We start from the raw sequence: 24,513 nt of genomic DNA, 5'->3' as shown, positions 1-24,513 counted from the left end.
AAGGAACACTTCTTGCCATTTACTTCGCTTGCCGCTGCTCACAGCCTTTTTGTGCAGCAACCTGCTGACATCGGTGGCTGGATTCTCAATACCAAGGCGGGGAGTTCGGGGCGGCAAATTCTCGGACTCTGCAGACCCGCCTCGGTATTAAGAGCCCCTTTGGGCACTATTTTCAGTCCGGGGGCGTGGGGGAGAGTCAAGAACAAAGAAAAGTACAGCACAAGAACAGACCCTTCGGCCCTCCAAGCCTGCACCCATCATATGGCCTGTCAAACTAAAACATTTTGCACATCCGGGGTCCGTATCCCTCTATTCCCATCCTATTCGTGTATTTGTCAAGCTGCCTCTTAAACACCACTTTCGTACCTGCTTCCACCACCTCCTCTGGGCTTCTGATGCACTACTCCTCTACGGCATTCTGTCATGTTTAGCTGTGTGAGGTTGAGAGGGTGTTGGATAGAACATGGAGTTCCAAAATGGCATTGCTGGCTGATATCATGATTTCCTGCTCTTCCAAAAGAAGGTAAGTGAGCATGTGCTAACCCCTTTACCAGTATTGTATCAAGTGTGCTTCGTATTATAATAGTCCATTAAATATTTTGATTATGTTTTGCGCCTGACTAGTAAATTTTTGTGATCTGTGTACATAGACCCATAATGCTCTTTGGACTTCCACTGTTCTTAGCTTTTTTTACCATTTAGAAAATACCTGAATCAATCCTTTTCTTGGATCAAAAGGGATTATCTGATACTTACAGGCATTGAAATCCATCTGCCACAGTTTCTCCCACTTAATTTATGAATGTCTCTTTGTAAAATACCACCCGTAGCTATAAGAACCTGCATTACCGATAGGTAAATAATGTGGAGCCCCTAGCCCAATGGGATTACCATCACTGTCATTATTAGGTGGAAACCTGGAAGAAACAGGTTCCATCCGAAAATCCACAACTGAAAACGCCATTGTATTAAAAATCACCCCAGGCTCACTGTAAGAAATGAATAACTTTGAGGCCCATCCTTTATATTTGTTGACTTTGTAAAATGTATATGACAGATGCTAGTTGGATTGTAAGACTTTTAATTATAGAAGTAATGTCTGTTTTAAAACAACTGCTGTAATGTTGTAAAATACAATTTTCTGTGATTGTTTTGAAGATCATTTGTCGAATTTTGATAGAAAACTTCAACTATCATTTGTCAACCAATAATAGAAATGTACATTTTGCTGATTAGCAAATGCTTTAGTGAAGAGACTGGCAGGGATTTTTCGAGCATTGAAATGTTTCTTAATATCAATGTCTAGAATTGGTGATAATAGTAGAAGAGGTGTACATTAGAAGAAGACTTGAAGACTTCTAACTCAAATCCATTATCGAAACATTTTGCATTTTGAAATAAAATTGAGAGAGGTACATCAATAAAACAAAGTTAACAGAAGACATTACAGTAAATACTTAAAAATGCACAGAAACAAGAACTTTTTTCTTCAAACCATTTTTCTTTACTTTTTTATAGGACTCAGAAGAAATTATAATAGTGCAAACACTCAGTATAAAAGTTATAATTAGAAATTTACATTCACATTTAACATTTCCATGAATATTATCCACTTTTAACATAAAAGGTAGGACAAATATTTGATTCCTTAGGTCATTCTTACAGTTCCAAAAGAGACTGAAAGATATTCTACAATATTCAATATGCACATAAAAATAGACCCGTATTTAAATATGGAAAATTAGCAAGCTAATTACAGTTTAAAAAAACACATAAACACATAGCAGTGTTTTCATTTGTATGATAAAGCATAAAATAAATGGTCTGTAAAACATTTGACATAATACAGAGGCCACAGCGTTTGAAAAATGTTACAGTCCCCAACCTGCTTCTCTCACCTGTTGAGCTGCAGTCTTCCTTATATGATGCCTTACATTGACTAGATTGTGGAAGTATCAGACGTTGGTAGTGCAGGATAAACCCATTAACATTCTGTAATCTCTACAGATTGTTTAATATATATTATTACAGCTGAGGTTTATTGCTACAGAGTAATAGTTATGGTACTTGGGGACAAAATGGTACAGAAAGGTTTTCACCATTCAGCAAGTGCTCTGTCACTGTAAACTACCAGTAACCTTCTGGCAAAGGTTACCTATATTTCATGGGAGTTCCATAGCTTTGATATTTGATAGGTCTGAATATAAGTTATGGTGGACAAAAGAAGGAACACTGCAACTTTTAAAGCATGTAATAGTTATACTTACATAAGTAGAACTTTGTTATAAAAAATTAATGAAATATTCACCTGGCATGTGCTTTTTCAATGTCATACACGATCCATACTGTATAATTAATAAAATTATTTACAGAAATTACATACAATAAATAGTGTATGATATGAAAAAGGCAGACTTTGAAACTGCTATAGATATTTGAAAAAGAAAACAAATAAGGCAATATTACACAAATATTTTCATAATACTTAGAATCATCTATTGGCCACTGAAGTAAAAATGAGTACTAATTTTATAACTCAAATGTCATGTGGTAAAATGTGTTCTGTACATTTAGAAAACATGCAGAAACTTTAAAATGTACAAACTAGTTAAGTTTGATTCAGATTTCTAATATTCTTTATTTAGAAAGATAATTCTCTATGCCAATAATGTAGTTCTTTGCTTCTTCTAACAGATAGTTAGCCCTTAATTTGCCATTCCAAGAATTGTATTTTGTAACAACATCCAAAGTTTAATCTTTGGTTCAATCGCAGCGATTCTTGACGCTGATGACCCACAGCCTCCTGGGGATTGCTCCAGGCAAACATTCCTCTCTTCAGTGCCTGACTTCCAAATGCCAAAATCTTTTGGAAAGATCAGTGCATCCTGCCATCATTAATTGATTTTCACCCATGTACCAGCTCAAAGTGTCAACTTCATTTTTATGTCGAAATCCATTATGCTTGTTCAACAATTGGTATGGGCGGAACAAAATGCACAGATTGATTTGTTTGCATTGTAGAGGCTTGAAGTGCTCCAAGTCCAGCTTTTACTGTGAAGTTGGCTACTGAGGACACTGAGGGACAGCCTGCCGCTATCTTTGCTCTTCCATCTGGATATAATTTTCTCACTAAATTTGTTGAGCTTATTTGTGGATTCTCATTCACTTTTCCTTCAAGGAAATATGTCAGCATTTCTCCTTTTCCTTTTACACTGACTTTGCCCCGACAGACAAACTCGTAGTTGTGTTTGTTGAGCATTCGATGGACATCTTCAGTTACCTGGAGATTAGTAGTTAAACGGAATTCTTATTACACATCACACACACTTCAAAAACTCAAATTTACCAATAACTTGGCAAATTAATCAGCTAATCCCCACACATGCACAGTGGACACTAATGAGGTGGTGTATACCCAACATGTGCTGAAACAAATTTTAACTGTATCCAGCCATATATGTGGGTTCAGGCCATTCAACAAGGCACAAAGTGCTCCTGATGCAGGTCTACTTTTCTGAATAACCTTGTACCTAGAAGTAGGTGCAGAAACCCTCCATGCTTGAAAGATAATGATTTTCAGGCTTTTTGGCCAAAATTAGCAGTTAGAAGGCCTCCTGTGCCAGTCCCAACCTCCTGCTCTTGAAAGAAAACAAGACCTACCTTCCTTAGACCACTAGCCTTTGCTGCCTGCACCAGAGGAGTTGGGTGCAAGGTCTAAATCCCTTCTGGACAGCCCTCAAAATTGGGGCCTTTCTGATGTTGACGAAGGAAATAAAGCAGGAAGGTGGTTATGCTCCCTCCAGCCTTACTATCATACTCAGTCTTTGCTTGTGTCTGTTTAATCTGCAAGCACTCCACCCAGCAGCCACCACTCTCCAACCCATTCCCATCCCATCCAAGTCCCCCAGAAGAATCTCTATAAATCACTGGGCAGCACAATGAAGACTTTCATGGGTCTTCAATCTTCACTGTTCAGATAACAGAACATTTTCCTTGTGGATTGGAGAGGAAATTTGGACGATCCATTTTTCAAAAAATCAATTTGCCAAAAGCTAAATTTGCAGACGACACAAAAGATAGGTAGGAAAGTATGTTGTGAAGAAGACATAAGGAGCTTGCAGACAGATATAGGTAGGTTAAGTGAGTGGGCAAAAAAAACTTGCAGATGGGGCAAATTGTAGGAAAATGTGAAGTTGTTTACTTTGGCAGGAAGAATAAAAAAGCAGAGTATTACTTAAACAGAGAATGACTGCAGAATTCTGAGGTGTAGAGGGATCCAGGTGTTCTAGTGCATGAGTCACAAAAAGTTAGTATGCAGGTACAGCGCAAAAGCAAGAGGGTTACGAGAGGGATTGAACACAAAAATAATGATGTCATGCTTTAGTTATACAGGGCATTGATGAGACCACAACCTGAATACTGTGTCAGTTTTAGTTTCCTTAATTAAGGAAGGATGTAAATGCATTGGAGGCGGTTCAGAGGAGATTTACTAGATTGATACCTGGAATGAGCGGGTTGTCTTATGAGGATAGGTTGGACAGTTTGGGCTTGTTTCCACTGGAGATTAGAAGAGTGAGGAGTGATTTGATTGAAGTATACAAAATCCTGAACTGTCTTGACAAATTGGATGTTGAAAGGATGTTTCCTTGTGGGTGAGTCCTTGTGGGGCACTGTTTTAAAATTAGGGGTCACCCTTATAGGACAGAGATGAGGAGAATTTTTTTCTTTCAGAGGGTTGTGTGACTTTGGAACCCTGCCTCAGAAGGCAGTGGAAGTGAGGTCACTGAATATTTTTAAGGTGGAGGTAGATAGATTCTTGTTAGGCAAGGGAATCAAAGGTTATCGGGGGTACATGGGAATGTAGAACTCAAAACACAAACAGATCAACCATGAGCTTATTGAAGGCGGATCAGGCTCGAGGGGCCAAATGGCCTACTTCTGCTCCTATTTTGTATGTTTGTATGTATATAATTGTTATCATTTTTGTTTAAACAAACTGATAAGACACATGAAATGACTGTTAATTCTTTCATATTTCATTCAAAAAATTTGTATCAAAGAATGATTGGGTTCTATGTGGGACTTGAGCAGATCAATATTTCTACTTCTACTTTAATTACTAATTATATCAGAGCTACTTTGCAACCCATATGAGGTCAATGTTTTGCATATTATTACCAGCTACAAATTGGACTGAGGAGGCGGAAGAATTAAATATTTTAAATAGTTTTTTCCTTAATAAATGAATGTATGGAAATGTAAAATAATATAGGTTATAATAAGTTACAATAATTTAAAAATGGAACAAAAGAATGTTAGAATCACAGAATTGTTATAGCGCAGGAGGCCATTCAGCCCATCCTGTTTGCATTGGCTCTCCAAAAGAACAATTCACCTCGTGCTATTTTCCTACCTTCTCCCCATAACTCAGCCCATTCTTCCTTTTTAGATAGCATTCAAGAGGGAATTAGACTCCTTCAGGTGAACCTACCTCCACCATACTCTCAGGCAGTGCATTCCAGGCCTTAACCATTCACTGTGTGAAGAATTTTTTTCTCACGTTACTTTGTTTCTTTTACCAATTACTTTAAATCTGTGCCCTCTCATTCTCAATCCTTTTCACGAGTGGGAATGGTTTCTCCCTATCTACTCTGTCCAGACCCTTGATGATTTTGAATACCTCTATCTAATCTACTCTCAGCCTTCTTTTCTCCAAGGAAAACAATCCCAACTTCTCCAATCTAAATTAATAACTGAAGTTCCTCACCCCTGAAACCATTCTCGTGAATCTTTTCTGCACAACTCCAATGCTTTCACATCCTTCCTAAAGCGCAGCACCCAAAAATGGACACAATACTCCAGCTGAGGCCGAACTAATGTCCTATACAAATTCAACATAACCTCCTTGCTCTTGTACTCTATGCCTCTATTAATAAAGCTTATGATACTGTATGCTTTGTTAACCAAGCTCTCAACCTGCCCTGCCAGCTTCAATGACTTATGCACATATACACCCAGGTCCCTCTGCTCCTGTACCTCCTTTAGAATTGTACTCTTGTTTTATATTGTCCCTCCACATTCTTCCTACTAAAATGAATCACTTCGCATTTCTCTCTTAGGATTAACATAATGTTTAAAAGTTTGTAGAGTTGGATCTCGCACATGTGGGAAAAAAATTCAAAGACTCTTATTTTAATATTAAAAACAAAACATTTGAAGCAAGGTAATCTTACCAGAAGCTTGGACCATAAGCACAAATAAGGAAATAGAGTAGAGGAAGTGGGAATCCATAAATTCTTGGATGCATATGTATAAAGTTCATGGCTTGAGCAGGGAAATAACTATTGTAATACCTTGGATTAATATGTATGCATCAATAAACCCCAATATGTTCAATTCTACATTTTTTATATTGTTTTGCAAGAGGAGTTTACTAACTTGAATTTTGCCTTGAACCCCCGTACTATCCATTCTGCTGGCAACATTTACAGTGTTTCCCCAGATGTCATACTGTGGTCGTCTTGCTCCAATCACACCTGCCACTACAGGTCCAACATTTATACCTTTGTAAAGAAAAGAAAAGGAAGAATGTTGTGTTGAAGATCTGAACGTTCATCGTCAATCTTACAAGCTGTAAGAAAATATTAATATCAATGGAAGGCAGCAAATGATAGATTATTGAAATCCAAATGATATTAATCTAATGTCATGTATCATATTATCCAAAATGTCAAATGTAATTTTTAACAAAAACAATACAAAACATTAAAAATTAGAAAATAGGAAACAAATGCCATCTGGTCCTCAAATCCAATCTTTCCAATAGGCCAGGTATAACCTGCGATGTCACGGCTTCCCCTCAAATGCATTAATCCCTTTGTTAACTCTTCCAAGAAAAGTTCAAGTATTTTCTCTGGCTTCTAAGTCAATCAAGTGAAAAATTTGGATTTTTAATTTAACAAATTCAATATGACCAGCTATTATCTAGATTTGATGCGAACTGTTTTATTCTGTTGAGTATTTATATGCAAGTTTACATGTAGACTTACTCCTTCTACCTTCAATCCATTTTACAATGACATTAACTTTTACATAAAGTTCTGGTTAAATTCCTGGAATATTCCATCCAACTCTGGAGACTGTACCTCAGGAAGGATATATTGGCCTTGGAGGGGGTGCTGCTTGGTTCCCCAGAATGGTACCAGGTGTCATGTCCTAATATATTATGAATTTCAGTCAATACTTTTAAAATTGGACACAAACAGGCTGTTAAAATGGTCACTGCAAATGATGTGACCTTTGGCATTTTGAGCTTCAGACGGAGCTGACTCTCCAGTGAATACCTAATTAAATATGGACATTCACAGCCATCCGGGGAATTCACACATCACTTTGTTTAAGGGTGGATCATAAACAAAAGGACTACAGAACTCCAGCCAGCCTGAGTCGCTGTTTCACCCTGGAGAAAAAGGAACATCAAAATTTAATGCATGTCGGACAGATGTGAATGGATCATATCAGCCTTCCATTTTATTATGATGGTTTCCCTCATCCAAACTAGGCTGGGTGAATCTCAAGCTGTCAAACAACACAGGATAACTGGAAGCAACATACACACCACCCTTTGTTTGGAAAAGTAACTTTAAACTTGTGGGAGTCACATGGTGAGGGAACCATTTTTGTTGTCTGTTTTTAAAACCAGCAAGAAGCTGCTTGCAGACAGAGTGTTTCATTGAAAGCCATTGAACTAGCTGCAAATCACCATGAAAGTGGAAGACCCTAAGAGACAAAGAAGGACTTACAAACATGTTCCAGTTAAAGATCACCTGAGAACCAATCTCCTGGAAATTTGATTATAAGAAACCTCACAGCTTACTGAAAATCCTTTGCTTTATTAGACATTTACTTCAACTAAAGCACCAATTTTATCCAAGAAACTACAGGCCCGCCACGAAAGAGACTGAGATAACTATATGCTGTAACAGTATATTACCTTCATCTGTAGCTAATCTTTGTGTGTGTGAGTGTGTGTATGAGATGAGCGAGTGAAGTGCTACATCAAATTCAGGGTATGAGTGTGATAATAAATAACCTTCCTTATTTTTAAACTCTCAAAAAAGCTTGCTGCTGGAATTATTAAATTAGGATGCTCACTCTAAGGGTAAGAAAACACTCACTCTTACATACAAACATACTTATCACAAGTAGTAAAAGGATAAATTCTGTCCATGGCACACAACTAAAAGGTTAAATTATGCAGACAGGTATAACTAGCCTAAACTTGTATTTGATTGAGTACAAAAGAATAAGGAATAAATAAGGAGCTTCACTCAACATTCATACACAGGTATGGATATGCACTTAAACACACACACTCCTTCCAGAAGGAATCATTGGCTAGCAAGTAGAAATGGGAACTCATTTGGAACTTTTCCCCTCCATTTTGTGCTATAACTCAAGGTGGGTTGATAAGCTTATTTGAGAGGGGGTAAATAACCTAAAATATTTTTTTTGCATTTGTTGCATTTCTGGAGAAGCTATATGGACCTCTATAGTTTTATGTTTTTCTATGCCACTTAATAATGAGTGTTTCTGAAAAAAGAGACATGCTATTGAAGCTTTTCATCTTGCACTCATCAGAACAGATGCAAGAATACCAAATTTCAAAGGTAAAAACAATTAATACTGCATGAAAAATGGGTGCTGATTGATTGGCAAGTGGACTCTGGTCAAGGTATTGCATTGTTCCCTTTGAAATTTGGTATTCTCGTGTCTGTCCTGGTGAGTGTGAGATTGAAAGCTTCAGCCCCATGCCTTTTTTCTCAGCAATGCTCAAGTTCTGTATGAGCAAAAAACTACTTCATAATGTTTACTGTGAACAACAGATGTATTTTCAAACTCTTACTGAATGTACTGCTTATGAATAGTACATAATAAATCAAATAAAACCATTTAAGCATCTACATACCTATATGCACTGGCTATTTTGGCACTATGTAGTACATTCACTAAATTACAAAGTAAGATCATCACTATTAGTTCCAAGATAACTACTTACCAACTCTTAAGACAAAGTCATTGTATGATTGATAGTTGATTTCATCTAGAACGTCAAACATTTCTATTGCAAAATCTGCCAGTGTACTTAGGTGGGAATAAATTGATCGCTTTGCCTATAGTTTGAAAAAGATGAAGAAATGTTTTCAAAATGGTCATTGTGTTAATATCTATATGTTAATGTTACAGTTAACAGCACCAGACATAGAACTATATATTAAAACGCAAATTACATTCAGACCAATTGTGATCTTGCACTTGGTAGAAACTGTTAATTTACTAATGATATTAATTTTCTTACTTTGTTAATTCAGATTGGATAAAAGGCATCATGCATACAATACAGATTGTACTTTTGCTTTCTTTGATCGCAAGTCAGACAGATTTGTTGATTTAATTTACAGATGGCTTCATTGATTTAAATAGCAAGTTTTTCCTTTGACCAAGATCTGGCACACCCCACGATGAAGGTTCAGATCCACTTAACTATTTAAACGCTTGTGGTTTTATTTTTGCAACTGAGCAGCCAAAATAGTACATTTCCTTTCTATTACCTGAAATCAGTCTCCAACATTTAACAAAAGAATAACATTTAACATCAGAAAGCTGCATGAGATATTGAGGTCAATGTTCCTTTGCTTTGCCTTCAAAGTATGCCTATATACTGGGGGAAAAATAAAGGAAAAAAAGGGCAGAGACCTACTGGGCTGGATTTTTGCTTAGTCGGGATCCCTTTAAAAATGGTGGCCGGAACCCAATTCTGGGGTTCCTGTCTCCATTCCTGGGTTTCAGATTTTCGGGAATGACTTTTAAGTTTGCGGCCTGGTTTGGTCACGAGCCAGCACCCTGCACTCCCAACCTGGCCAGCTCCATTGCAGGGTAGGCATGTCCTAGTCCTCCGAGTCGGGCCAGATTTACAATGAGTTGTGGTTCACAGCACCTGAGGGGTGTCGTGAACCATAGTCTGCATAGGGGACCTTTAAAAAGGTAAGTTCAAAAGGTCCTCCTCATGTCCCCCCAGTGCCAAATGTATGCCCCCCCAAACAGCCCCTATGGCCCGTCTTGTCCCATATACCAAGCCTTATCATCCCAAACAACCCCTAAAGCTCCTCATGCCCCCATGCCAAGGTTGTCTCCCCAAACAACCCCAAAGCCCCTCAAACCCCCTATGCCAAGCTGTAGTCTTATAGCGACAATAAGATGTGTAAAAAAGCTGTCATTCATTCATTCATAACTATTCACTATGTTAAAAAAAGTTTTTTACTACAGCTCAATAAATGTGTCAATCATCCAGACCCTGTTAAGTATCAATATTTGAAACTGAAAACACTTGAAACCTCTGTATCTTCTGTAAATAAACATTGTGAAATTGAGAGCATTGATCAGAGAGCCAGAGCTGTCAATCAAACAATGTTTTCTCTAAGCTCAGGTATTTTCAGGTTAATAGATTTCTGGACTCTCAGCCATGCCTCATTATGTATTCTTGGCTGAGGGCCCAGACATCCATTGGAGTACTAAAATCCCATAGGGTTTGTTTGTGGGACATATCTTGGCATGCGACAGGGTGGGGGGCATGAGTGGGTCATTGGGGGTGGGTGGGGGCATGAGGTGGCATTGATGAGGCATGGGGAATGTTTAGCTGCTGAGGGGGGTGTGAGGGCGATGTAACTGGAATGAAGTCCCGTAGCACTGAAGCGGAGCCCGCCTCAGCACCCAGCAGCCCATGTATCTGCCTCAGAACTTATTCCCGGCCTGACTCCAGCCTGTACAATGAAAATCCCGTTTCTGTGGGCACTTTCTCTCGAGGCGGGCTGGCTGAGCCGGGAATTTTCCCAACTCCTGCTACCTGGCTTGAGAGTGAAAATCCAGGCCATTATGTCAGATCTCTATCTCCTTTATACTTGGCACACTTTTCTGAGTCTCCCTGAGATCCTGGAGCACTTTTGCCTGAAACTGGAGGGTGCATTCAAATACAATTCAAGTGAAATGGAAAAGGTGTCAACATGCCTCCTGCCTCATTTTCCTGGGTCTCATCTTGGTCTTAAAGGCTGAACTGAACCCTCATATTGGAACAACATTGAAGGGACGGCCAATGACCTCCTCTCAACTCAAAAAGGCAGATACATATTTCACAAGCCCAGTAAGATTGTTGGACTCAACATTTTCTGGCTGATGTCTTTGGAGAGCAGATGCATTTTCAAACCACTACAACTGCAGCGATACACTTTCTTTCCCCTGCTCTTGGGAGCAAAATTATTCCAAGGGGTGTTCCTGTGGCGGGAATCATTAGCAGTGACCTGAACTCACAAATATCGGTGGGTTCAGATTCCTTCTGGTCACACTTTTGTCTGTAAATCATAAGATTATAGACTGAAGCTTAACTCCGGGACTTGAACATGTAACGATTGGTTGACTCTTCACTGCAGAACTGAGGGAGTACTACATTGTTTGAGGTGCTTTTTTTTTCAGCTGAGGTGTTAAACCATGTTCCCATCCCTCTGTTTAAATGAATATAAAAGAATCCCTTGCACGATTGGAAGAAGAGAAAAGGAATTCTTCCTGACTAGCACATATCCATTGCTCACAGCATATAAAAAGATTATCTGGTCAGTTAACTATGAAGTGCTTTGAAATGTGAAAGATGCTATCTAAACACCAGCTATGTTTTTCATATCATTAGATTATTTTATAACTTGGGATGAAATTACTGCAAAGAAAATGTATAGAAAGGTACAGCATCCAGATCATAGAAAGAACTTGTATTTTTATGCATCTTTTGTTTCCTCAGGAAATCCTAAAGTGCTTCATAGTTAATGGGTTACTTTTGAAGTATCATTACTGTTATTTTATGGACACCTACAGCAGACAATTTGCTCCCAGCAATGTCCCAAACAGCAATGAGATAAATTACCCATTAATTTGATTTGATTAGGTTGGATATTAGTCAAAATACCTGTAGAACTCCCCTGCTGTTCTTCAAACAGTGGTGTGGGAATTTTTTTTATATCTCCACCTGAGCAGGAAGTTTAATGCTGCATCTGAAAGATGATACCTCTGATAGTCTGGACAATTACTTTAGTATTGTACTCAAGCATCAGCCTAGATTATGTGTTCAAACTGTTAAGGCTTGAATGCTTTCAAAGGCATATGTCGCAGCTAGATTAAAAGTTGATTTACCAGAGTTACTGTTGAAGATTTGTGAGGCACAATAGTCCAAGTGCAGTGTGTCAAAACCAGGAACCTCAGGATCGAGGCCATGCTGGGTTTGGGCCAGCTGGGTCGGGTAAGGTCAAGGGTCGCTCATGTTGCAAAATACCTTTAAGAGATGTCAGTATGACATCACTAGAAGGGAAATGTGTCATGCGATCCAATCTTCATTTCACTTTTACTTTGAGCAGAGCACACACATAGCTCTGATGCCTTCAAGCTTCATACCTTTGTATAACTGTTCTCATGTGCTTAGGCTTAATAAATGAACCCACAACATGTTTACCAAATCCCTTATGAGCAATAGGTGCCTTGTCTTGTATAGTAAACAAACCCAAGGTATTATATCATTATACACATGGTGATCAGCTGTGGTCAAACAGCCTGCAACAAGATTAAGTGCAAGCCCAACATGGTGACCAGCCTTGGATCGTGCTACATGGCATGTGAAGATGTTTTGGTCAGACCGCATCAAAATCGCAGCATCGGAGGGTGTTGAAAATGCAGCGGGTGACTGCAAAAATAAGCTTTGAAGATACAGTGCTGAGCAAGTGTTCAAGTAAAGAGCTGGTAAGCAGATGGATCACTTGTGGTGAGATTGTAGCACGTAACCTGTCAGTTCTGTGAGTGGGACAGTGCACCAAGAGGCCCAGCACCGGGTTAGCTCAATTGAGAAAGGTGATGACCAGGGTGTGGGCCAGATCAATAGCGAACAAGAGAGAGTTAAAAAAAAAGTCATAAAAGTCGGGCCAGAGAAGGTTGCGGTTATAATGGTGACTTTGGGAGTTGCTGAACAATAAATTTAATAAAAAGCAAAGACGCCATTATGGCACAGTGCATTCCTGCCACAACTCGGAGCTTCGGAAAAGCGTGCAAAAGCGTCCAAAGTGACACTCATCCCAGGTACTACGGCGGAAGAAATGTTAATGGAATATTGTCAGAATGTTCACATAATTCCCCAGTTTGAATTGGGACACAGCTGACTTACTATCCAAATTCAAAATATCTAAACAGTGTACAAAGCTATGGCTTCTTGATTCAGTTGTGTCTGAATCAGATATGCAAACCATAAAAACTTGCCTCATAATTTGGAATGAAGGTCTACACAGGTTGAACACATCAGGATTAACAGAAGAAGAGCTAAAGGATCCCTAAAAGTGTGGACTACATTGGAAGACCAGTTCAGAATCAGGTTAAACTTCCATATTTGTTGACTAGAGTTAATTTCATTTCGACAACATCCTACAGAATCAATACATAACTTCATCAGCAGATGCAGAGAAAAGGGTACGTACTATGATTTTTTAGACACACAACTAGCAGACAGAATTGTTGAGTTGGAGTTTACATCCAATCACATGGAAGCATTCCAGAAAGCTCTGCTAGGCAAGCATAAAATGTATAGCATCGATGAGCTACTTGAAGATGGATGCAAGTACAAGATCCTTGCAGGTCAATGAAGCTTACAGGACATAAGCAAAACCCCAGTTGCTGACACACTCACTAGAATGCCCATCCTAGCAAGGCATGTGGAAGGTGTGGTCTTCTGCATATACCAAGGAATTGCTCAGCTTTTCATCAATTTTGCAAGGCATGTGACAGAAAGGGCCATTGGCAGTGGCAGTGCACTAGAGCAAAGGCTGATGCAGCTACAAAGAGCCGTGCACTGATCCAAACAGACCATATACAATGGGCACCTTCAAGAAATAAGAATGACCATCTGGTATCCTGTAAGAAACATATACATGAGGTGAATGACAAACCAGAAAATGATGATGATATCAATGAGACAATTAGCGACGAACACATGTTTTACAGCATCAATCTTCTGGAAGACTTAGATGTGGTCACACTTCAGGAGTGTTCTACTCAACGTGTTCCAGTAAATGAAAATAAGAGTAAATCAGCCACACTGCCTGATTTAAGCTGAGAAAGCAAACATTAGAGAATCTTCACAGCCTTGGGTTGACACATGTGAAGCACAGAGAGGCACAATTTGGAGGACAGCAAAGAACCACATTGAGCCATGTGCAAATTGGCATAGAGCTAATAAGATTAGAGAGATGAATACATGGCTCAAAGACTGGCCTGGGAGAAATGGGTTCCAGTTCGTGGGGCACTGGCACCAGCACTCAGGGAAAGTGGGGGCTGTACCGTTGGGACAGTCTACACCTGAACCGTGGTGGGACATGTGTTCTTGCGAATTGCATAACTCGGGAAGTAGAGAGGGATCAAGCTTGGGTTGATGTGGAAAATCAAGGGGTAGATTCATGGCAGTTCACTATAACAGCAATATGGGAAATGAGGATCATAGAATAGCAAGAAGGGACAGAGATAAAACCAAAGAATACACCAATAGTCAAGACTAGATGTTACAAAGTTAACAAAAAGATAAAACTAAAGGCTCTGTATCTGAATGTATGCAGCATTCATAAAAAAGTAAACAAATTGATAACACACATTGAAGTAAATAAATATGATCTAATAGCCATTATGGAGACATGGCTATAGGATGACAAGGATTGGGTCCTGAATATTGAAGGGTATATGATATTCAAGAAGAATTGAAAGCTAGGTAAAGGTGGAGGGGTAGCCCTGTTGATCAAGGATGGCATTGGTGCAATAGTTAGAGATGACCATGGTTCAGGAGACCAGGATGTAGAATCGGTTTAGGTGGAGATGAGGAATAGTAGGGGAAAGAAATCATTAGTGGGAGTGGTCTACAGGCCCCCAAACAGTAATCACAATGTAGGACAAAGTATACAAGGAGAAATATTGAGTGCTTGTGATAAAGGGACAGTAATAATCATGTGTGATCTTAATCCACATATAAACTGAAAAAATCAGATTGGCAATAGTAGCCTGGATGAAGAGTTCATAGAATGCTTTCGAGACAGTTTCTTGCAGCAGCAAGTTCTGGAACCACCCAGAGAGCAGATTATATTAGACTTGGTATTGTGTAATGTGACAGGATTAATTAATGACCTCAGGGTGAAGGCACTCTTTAGGTAGCAACAACCACAATGTGATTGAATTTTACATCCATTATGAACGGGAGAAGAGTGGGTCTAAGAGTAGTATTTTAAACTTAAATAAGGGCAATTATGTGGGCATGAAAGCTGAGCTAGCTGAAGCGACTGGGATAGTAGGCTCGGATATAGATCAATAGAGAAGTAGCAGAGAAATGGCAGATATTTAAGGGGATATTTCAGAATACTCAGGATATTTCTACTGTAAAGAAAAATTTTAAGGGGAGGACCCACCAAGCGTGGTTCACTAAAGAAGGTAAGGAAAGCATCAAAGTTAAAGAAAAAGCGTACAACTGTGCAAAGATGATTGGCAGGTCAGATTGATTGGTCAGAATATAGAGGATGGCAGACAATGGCTAAAAGCAGTTTCCTGCTTTTTGTCTCTCTCCATTCTTGAACAGGGGTGTCACATTAACGGTTTTCCAATCCACTGGGACCCTCTCAGAATGCAGTGAGTTCTAGAATATTTCGACCAGTGCCTCCACTATCTCTGCAGCCATTTCCTTTAAAACCCTTGGATGCAGGCCATCAGGTCCTGGCGACTTGTCTGCTTTTAGTCCCATTAGTTTGTCAAATACTTTGTCCCCCGTGTTAGAGACTGTTACAAGATCTTTCCTCCCATTAGCTCCTTGCTTATCTTATATCTTTGGAATGTTTATATTGTCCTCCACCGTGAAGCCCGATGTAAAATATTTGTTTAAATGATCTGCCATTTCCCTGTTCCCTGCTATCAATTCTCCAGTCACATCCTCCAAGGGTCCCACACTCACTTTAGCCATTCTCTTTTTATATACCTGTAGAAGCTCTTGCTGTTTATTTTTATATCTCTTGCCAATTTGCTTTCATAATCAATTTTCTCCCTCTTTATTCGCTTTTTAGTCATCCGCTGCTGATTCCTAAAAAATTCCCAAGCCTCTGGTCTACCACTAGTTTTCGCCACTTTGTATGCCTTAGTTTTTGATTGCATACTCTCCTTGACCACCTTTGTTAACCATGGGTGGTTCATCCTTCTCATCGAGTCCTTCTTTTTGACCGGGATAAGTTTTTGCTGAGTGTTATGAAATATCTGCTTAAATGTCTGCCACTGCTTATCCACTGACCTTCCCTTTAGTCTATTTTGCCAGCCTGCTTTCGGCAAATCTTTCTTCATGTCTCTGTAATTGTCCTTATTTAAATTGAGGACATTGGTTTGAGATCCGAGTTACTCGCCCTCAAACTGAATGTGAAATTCTACCATGTTCTGATCACTATCCCTTAGAGGACCCTTAACTACAAGATCTCTTATTAACCCTGCCTCATCACACATTATTAGATCTAAAACAGCCTGTTCCTGGGTAGATTCTGCAACGTATTGCTCTAAGAAACAAATTTGTCTTCTATGTTGCCCCTGCCAATCTGATTTGTCCTGTCAATATGCAGATTAAAATCACCCATGATAATTGTAGTGCCCTTCTTACACACCTCCGTAATTTCCCGATTTATACTTAGTCTTAATAAATGGAACCCACAATGTGTTTACCATATCCCTTATGAGAAATTTGTGCCTTGTGTCTTGTACAGTAAATAAGCCCAAGGTATTATATAATTATAATAACACAATAGCTCGGAGAGAGGGAATAGACCAGGAAACAAGCAGCAAAGTGGATAACTAGTCTGGCGCCACACCGCACCACTGCAGTGCCTAACCGAATTGTCCAGGTTAGTTTTTTTTTACTTAATTAAAATTGATGCATGGCACATTCTAAAAATCCGGTTTTCCGACAAACTCCAGCCAGGTTTGAGACACTGTACCTGTACTAGCAATATGGAATCTAACAATATATTACAAGACATTGGCTTGAAAATCCACATGTCCAATGTATCACCAGTGTCAGTCCACCAGGATAGTAGCGGAAGACCATAGAGCTGGGCTCAGACCTGGCTACGAGGTGCCAGCCAGCACTGAATTTGTTTTTTTGCAGAGCCTGAGCTAGAACCTCCATCTGCCTCAAATTGTTCTCCATTGTCAGAGGGCAAGGCTGGGGGTGGGGTGCAGACAGAGGGTGGGAACTCCCAGGTTCAGAGTTTCTTTGACCTTGGCCTGGGTTTTGCTGGGTGGTGTGTACGACAAGTATAAGCAGGTACCAGCCTCACAATTGGCAGATGTGAAGACAAACCAGGGTCCAGGCCCTGATCCTTGAAAATCCTGAGCTCCTTTAGGGAATTAGCCGCTTGTTAAAAGTTCTCCCACGTTTCGGTATGGGGCTGGGGATGCCAGCACAGAAAAAAAAGCGATTGCAAAGATGTGCTGACAATCGTATGAACACTTTACAATTTCATGAAGATAAAGACAACTCCCTGGACCCCAAATACTTTGACAGGGTCAGCAGAAGAGATTTTTAGTCGAACTTACATTGGGATCGAAGACCCAGGGATTTTCAAAGCCACTGTTTCTTTTCACACCAATCTGTTTTGTCAGTATTCTCCTTGTGGTTCCATTAGTGGCAGTTACACATTAATTGCCATAATTCATGTAAACTCCAAGCCTTTTACATAGAATTACATAGAATTACACAACTCAAAGAGGCAGGTTTTTATGATCCGCTCCAGCCTCCTCCCACCTCATTTAATCTCACCCTATCACTATAACCTTCTATTTATTTTTCCCTCATCCATTTACAGCTTTCCTGTGACTGCATCTATGTTAATTGCCTCAACCACACAATTTGTTAACAAGTCACACATTCTCCCCACTCGCTGAGCAGAAATGTCTCTCCTGAATGCCTTATTGGATTCATTACTAACTACCCTACATTTATGACTTCTAATCTTGGACTCCCGGAAGAGTGGAAACATTTTTGTTATGCCTACCTGATCAAAACCTTCATAATTTTAAAAGACCTCTATCAGGTCACTTCTCAGTTTTCTCTTTTCTACAGCAAAGCCCCAGTCTGTTCATTCTATCCTGCTAGTTGTACCCTCAGTTCAGCTGTCATCTTTGTAAATCTTGTTTTATACTTTTTCCATTGCTCCTACATTATTTTTAAAATATGGAGACTAAAACTGTGCACAGTACTCTAAGTATGGTCTAACCACGTTTATATATAGCTTTGAGGATCAGTAGACAATTTCCTCTCTGAGAACATCACAGCCAAGACCAAACCTGTACCTCACCTAACATCGGCACAATCACACTTTCAGCAGATGTCACTAGATCAATGTTAGGAACTTTGAACAACTTTCTCCTCCATAACCAAATTGAAGACCCATATTGTTCCTGATCAGCTACTCACCTCCTAAACTCACTGAGTCACTGGAGGAAGTAAGATATTAAGGTAGGCTTTTAGAATGATAATGGCTAATTAACCACTTAAAAGCATATCTGACTTATTGGTGATTGACAGCGACACAGTTCATCATAAGAAGGAGGCATAGGCAAGGAGAGATATGAAATGATTGCGAGTTTGTTTACATTTGTGAACATTATTTACATGCGGTTAACACCTGTGCCAAACCTGTGCAACTACATCTTCTTCACTTTCCTTACCCTGCCACTACGTCTTGCTGCCCCGATATGCACAGCGGAGGTGTAGATAACCTGCTGACTGCTATGCCCTGTTGTCTGTGATGACCTTGGCAGGCATCCTCTGCACCGTCGAGACATGGAGGGCCCCAGACTGCTTTAAGTGTGCTGCTCTGTGCTTGGCCTATGGAGCTGCAGCTGATGAGATCACAGGAAGAAGGGATTTGGATTGGGCAGATACTGCCAGAGTAACCTGGGTGGATGGCCCCAGGAAGTCGAACTGCTGGTCCTCCTCCCAATGGGTTCCCAAGGGCCCCTGGCTGACTTTTTGAGGAGAAGGGGCAGCTGGAGTAAGATCAAGGTGCTCTGCAGCCCTCTCATATTGACACTGATAAATGCCACTAACGGCTAAAGCGATGGTGTGTATCTCCTGCAGCAGTGCATCACTGATATCCTGGACCAAGGTCTCCATGGCAGCTGTCATTCTAGCAGTGTTGACCTCGGTGCGTTGGCATGCCAATGCTATCACCTCAGACTGAAGCTGGACAGGCTCGTCCATCTTGCGTTGCAATCTGAAGAGTGCAGCTGAAATCCCTTCCTGATATCCCCCTGCTTGCCTTTGCAGCTCCAGCAACTGATTTTGGACTGAGTCTCGAGGCTCGTCATCGGACTCAGACTCAGCAGAATCATAGCCTCCAGCTGTCCTCCAAATGCCGACGACCTCTGATGTCCCTGCCTCCACCTGCTATGGGCCAGACAGTGCACTGTGCTCACCAGATTATGACCCTGAGGCTAATCTAGAATTAGGTGTCACCGAGGTGAGTGTCTCTGTGCTGTTGGAGGGTGTGGATAAGTGCTGTTAAGGGTCTTCAAAGGTTCCTCATCCGAGGTGTCATTGGGACTGGAGTTGAGGGCCTTGCTCATGGATGCCCTCGGCAGTGTCCCAGAGGTGTCTCTGAATGAAAGGAAAAACCAGTAGTGCATGGCACGTGACTCTGAAACAGGAGAAATCACTCACAATATGGCCGTCTGATGGATGTTGTAGTGCAGGATCCTCACTTGGGTGTGTGCTGCTGACCTCACCGTCAGGTGCAGGCACAGTTTTCGTCCTCTCTGGCCAGTTCTGTGGTTCTGTTCTCGAAGTCCGTGAGACTCTTGACCTTGGGAACTCTACCCTTGGTCTGGGACCTCTCCTTCCCAGAATGAAGAGACAGTAAAAACTGGGAAATAAGAATACTGGCCTGAACTGGTCTTGTATAACTTAAAATGGAACACGGGTATAAACTAGGAAATAAGAGTACTTGTCCGAATTGTTTTTTTCCTTCTGGGTATTGTGAGCCAGCTTGACCTGCATGAAGATAGATGGAGAGAGTGTGAGCCAGATGCGTGTGTGGTAAGATGATAAGGATGCCTGGCATGTGTGGGTCATGTGTGGAGCCCTGGACAGGATTAGGATGCAAAATCCAGAGGAGATGAGGCCAGGTGGAGATCAGGGTGTGTGAGAATGGGTGGTGATGTCCCTTGAGGTGGCAGTGAGTGAGATCCTTGTGAATGTGTGATGGGCTTGTGAATATGTGAGTTGAGAGTGTTGAGATGGTTTACTTACCCTGGCAGAATGGAAGGGATTGTTGATCCTCTTCCTGCACTGGGTGGCTGTCCTCTTCTGCAGTGTGTTTGCACTGACCGCCACTGCAAGCACGGGATTGGTCTAGTCCTGTGGAAGTCCTGCAACCAGAGTGGAGGTGGAGGACACTGCGGCGGGCCTCGACTGCATCCAACAGGTGGAGCTGTTAGGCGTCACTGAATTTGGGCGCTGCATGCTTTCTGCCTTTCGAAGCCATGTCTTCACTGGAGCTGCTGCAGAGAGTGCAAACGCTGTGCAGGGGCGCTGTTTTAATACGGCGCCTGGAGATAGGGAGCACTGAGGTCACAGTGAGGCAGGCAAATCGGATGCCGCCCACCAGCGAAACGGCATGTTCCCTGTGGGTGAATACTTTATGCAATCTGAACTGCATGATATGACATGAAAATCCGCCACTGCGGCCAGTGGATGGAACGCTGTTTTTAATGCCCGCTAACGCACTTAGCGAATTTCACTGAAAATCCCGGCCTTTAGGTCTTGCCAATCATGTTTTATTACCCAAAGAATTTTCATAAAAGTTGAGTGGGTGGGGGGGGGGGCGCGGGGGGGGCGGTCGCGGGGGTTAATATGTGACCATCAGCAGGAGGGTTCCTTGCCCGTGTTTGACCTGATGCCATGAGACCTCATGGGGTCCGGAGTCGACGTTGAGTTGTCCCAGGGCAATTCCCTGTCCACTGTGCCACCACCATAAGACCATAAGACATAGGAGCAGAAATTAGGCCATTCGGCCCATCGAGTCTGCTCCACCATTCAATCATGGCTGTAAGTTTCTCAACCCCATTCTCCCGCCTTCTCCCCGTAACCTTTGATCCCCTTTCCAATCAAGAACCTATCTATCTCAGTCTTAAATATACTCAATGACCTGGCCTCCACAGCCTTCTGTGGCAATGAATTCCATAGATTCAACACTCTCTGGCTAAAGAAGTTTCTCCTCATCTCTGTTCTAAAAGGTCTTCCCTTTACTCTGAGGCTGTGCCCTCGGGTCCTAGTCTCTCCTACTAATGGAAACATCTTCCCCACGTCCACTCTATCCAGGCCTTTCAGTATTCTGTACGTTTCAATCAGATCCCCCCTCATCCTTCTAAACTCCATCGAGTATAGACCCAGAGTCCTCAAACGTTCCTCATATGTTAAGCCTTTCATTCCTGGGATCATTCTTGTGAACCTCCTCTGGACCCTCTCCAGGGCCAGCACATCCTTCCTGAGATTCGGGGCCCAAAATTGCTCACAATATTCTAAATGTGGTCTGACCAGAGCCTTATAAAGCCTCAGCAGCACATCCCTGCTTTTATATTCTAATCCTCTCGAAATAAATGCAAACATTGCATTTGCCTTCCTAACTACTGCGTCAACCTGCAAGTTAACCTTAAGAGAATCCTGGACTAGGACTCCCAAGTCCCTTTGCACTCCAGATTTCTGAATTCTCTCCCCATTTAGAAAATAGTCGATGCCTCTATTCTTCCTACCAAAGTGCATGACTCACACTTGCCCACGTTGTATTTCATCTGCCACTTCTTTGCCCATTCTCCTAACCTGTCCAAATCCTTCTGCAGCCTCCCCGCCTCCTCAATACTACCTGTTCCTCCACCTATCTTTGTATAATCTGCAAACTTAGCCAGGAGCCCTCAGTTCCTTCACCTAGATCATTAATGTATAAAGTGAAAAGTTGTGGTCCCAACACTGACCCCTGCAGAACTCCATTAGTCACCAGCCACCATCCTGAGAAGGACCCCCTTATCCCCACTCTCTGCCTCCTGCCAGACAGCCAATCTTCTATCCATGCTAGCACCTTGCCTCTAACACCATGGGCTCTTATCTTACTGAGCAGCCTCCTGTGCGGCACCTTGTCAAAGACCTTCTGGAAGTCTAAGTAGATAACATCCATTGGCTCTCCTTTGTCTAACCTACTCGTTACCTCCTCAAAGAATTCTAACAGATTTATCAGGCATGACCTCCCCTTGATGAAACCATGCTGACTTTGCCCGATTTTACCATGCACTTCCAAGTATTCTGAAATTTCATCCTTAATAATGGACTCTAAAATCTTACCAACGACCGAGGTCAGGCTAATGGGCCTGTAATTTCCCGTCTTTTGCCTCACTCCCTTCTTAAACACGGGGGTTACATTAGCAATTTTCCAGTCCTCTGGGACCCTCCCTGACTCCAGTGATTCCTGAAAGATCACCACTAACGCCTCCATTATCTCTTCTGCTATCTCCTTCAGAACTCTGGGGTGTAATCCATCAGGTCCAGGTGATTTTTCCATCTTCAGACCTTTCAGTTTTCCTAGCACCTTCTCCTTGGTAATGACCACCATACTCACCTCTGCCCCCCGACTCTCTTGAACTTTGGGGATGTCACTCATATCTTCCACTGTGAAGACTGATGCAAAGTACCTATTCAGTTCCTCCGCCATTTCTTTGTTCCCCACTACTACTTCTCCAGCGTCATTTTCCAGCGGCCCAATGTCCACTTTTTCCTCTCTCTTACCCTTTATATATCTAAAAAAACTCTTGCAATCTTCTTTTATATTACTGGCTAGTTTACCCTCATATTTAATCTTCTCCCTCCTTATTTCTTTTTTAGTTGTCCTCTGTTGGTCTTTGTAGGCTTCCCAATCCCCTGGTTTCCCACTGCTCTTTGCCACATTGTATGCTTTCTCTTTAGCTTTTATGCTGTCCCTGACTTCCCTTGTCAGCCATGGTTGCCTCGTCCTCCCTTTAGTATGCTTCTTCTTCCTAGGGATGTATTTTTGCTGTGTCTCCCAAATTACTCCCAGAAACTCCTGCCATTGCTGTTCTACTGTCTTTCCTGCTAGGCTCATCTCCCAGTCAATTCTGGCCAGCTCCTCCCTCATGCCTCTGTAGTTGCCTTTATTCAAATGTAATACCGTTACATCTGATTCCAGCTTTTTCCTCTCAAATTGCAGAGTAAATTCTTCATATTATGGTCAATTCCTCCTAAGGGTTCCTTCACCTTAAACTCCCTTATCAAATCTGCCTCATTACACATCACTAAATCTAGAATTGCCTGTTCCCTAGTGGGCTCCACCACAAGCTGCTCCAAAAAGCCATCTCGTAGACATTCCACAAATTCCTTTTCTTAGGATCCACTACCAACCTGATTTTCCCATTCTACCTGCATATTGAAATTCCCCATGATCACTGTAACCTTGCCTTTCTTACACGCCTTTTCTATCTCCTGGTGTATCTTGTGCCCCACATCCTGACTACTGTTTGGAGGCCTGCACATAACTCCCATGATAGTTTTTTTTACCTTTGCGGTTCCTCAACTCTACCCACACAGATTCTACATCATCTGACCCTACATCATTTCTTCCTATCGATTTAAGTTCATTTCTTACTAACAAAGCAACCCCACCCCCTCTGCCAACCTGCCTATCTTTTCGATAGGATGTATATCCTTGGATATTTAGCTCCCAGTCCTGATCCCCTTGCAGCCATGTCTCCGTGATGTCCACCACATCATACCTGCCAATTTCAATCTGCGCCACAAGCTCATTTACCTTATTTTGTATACTGCGTGCAGTCAGATACAACACCTTCAGTCCTGTATTTCCCGTCCCCTTTCCCATTGTCATCCCTTTATCTGATGTGCTTGAAGTTAGATTCCTAGCCCTTTCCAAAGACTCTGTCCTATTTTGTGTTCTGGAGACTTTAATAGCCTCTCCTGGGCTCTCCTTTCTTTTCAGTTTTTTCATAATTTTCCATGAAGTTGAATCCACCCCCCCCACCACCCCACCCCCACCACCACCCATATGCTAACCTGCTGCTTTGTTTCCCATTAGTCATACTTCTTGGAGTTTTACCCTTCCCTCCCCCCCCCACTTTCTAGTTTAAAGTCCTGTTGACCACCCTATTTACCCTTTTCGCTAGAACATTGGTCCCAGATCGGTTCAGGTGGAGACCGTCCCAACAGTACAGATCCCTCCTGTTCCAATACTGATGCCTTTGCCCCACGAAATGGAACCCCTCTTTCCCATACTACTCCTTTAGCCACGTGTTTACTTCCCTTATTCTCGCGTCCCTATGCCAATTTGCATGTGGCTCGGGTAG

General features: G+C 41.5%; 1 protein-coding gene across 3 annotated transcripts in view; it reads right to left on the bottom strand.

The window, feature by feature from the left end:
- Nucleotides 1-1,481: 1,481 nt before the first annotated feature.
- LOC144678751 (adenylate cyclase type 1-like) overlaps nt 1,482-24,513 on the bottom strand; it is a 429,196-nt gene continuing 406,164 nt past the window's right edge. For all 3 annotated transcript variants that reach the window (XM_078538612.1, XM_078538615.1, XM_078538613.1), the window contains 3 exons: nt 9,059-9,173; nt 6,439-6,563; nt 1,482-3,280 (listed from right to left, as the gene is read on the bottom strand). In XM_078538612.1, the coding sequence (XP_078394738.1) occupies nt 2,957-3,280; nt 6,439-6,563; nt 9,059-9,173 (564 nt within the window). In that variant the 3' untranslated portion in view covers nt 1,482-2,956. The remainder of the gene's footprint in view (nt 3,281-6,438; nt 6,564-9,058; nt 9,174-24,513) is intronic.

Source organism: Cetorhinus maximus, chromosome 3 (genome assembly GCF_964194155.1).
Source record: "Cetorhinus maximus chromosome 3, sCetMax3.hap1.1, whole genome shotgun sequence".
In the NCBI taxonomy this organism is placed as follows: domain Eukaryota; kingdom Metazoa; phylum Chordata; class Chondrichthyes; order Lamniformes; family Cetorhinidae; genus Cetorhinus; species Cetorhinus maximus.
Note: the sequence above shows the minus strand (reverse complement) of the source record. Positions and strands in the feature narration are given on the sequence as shown.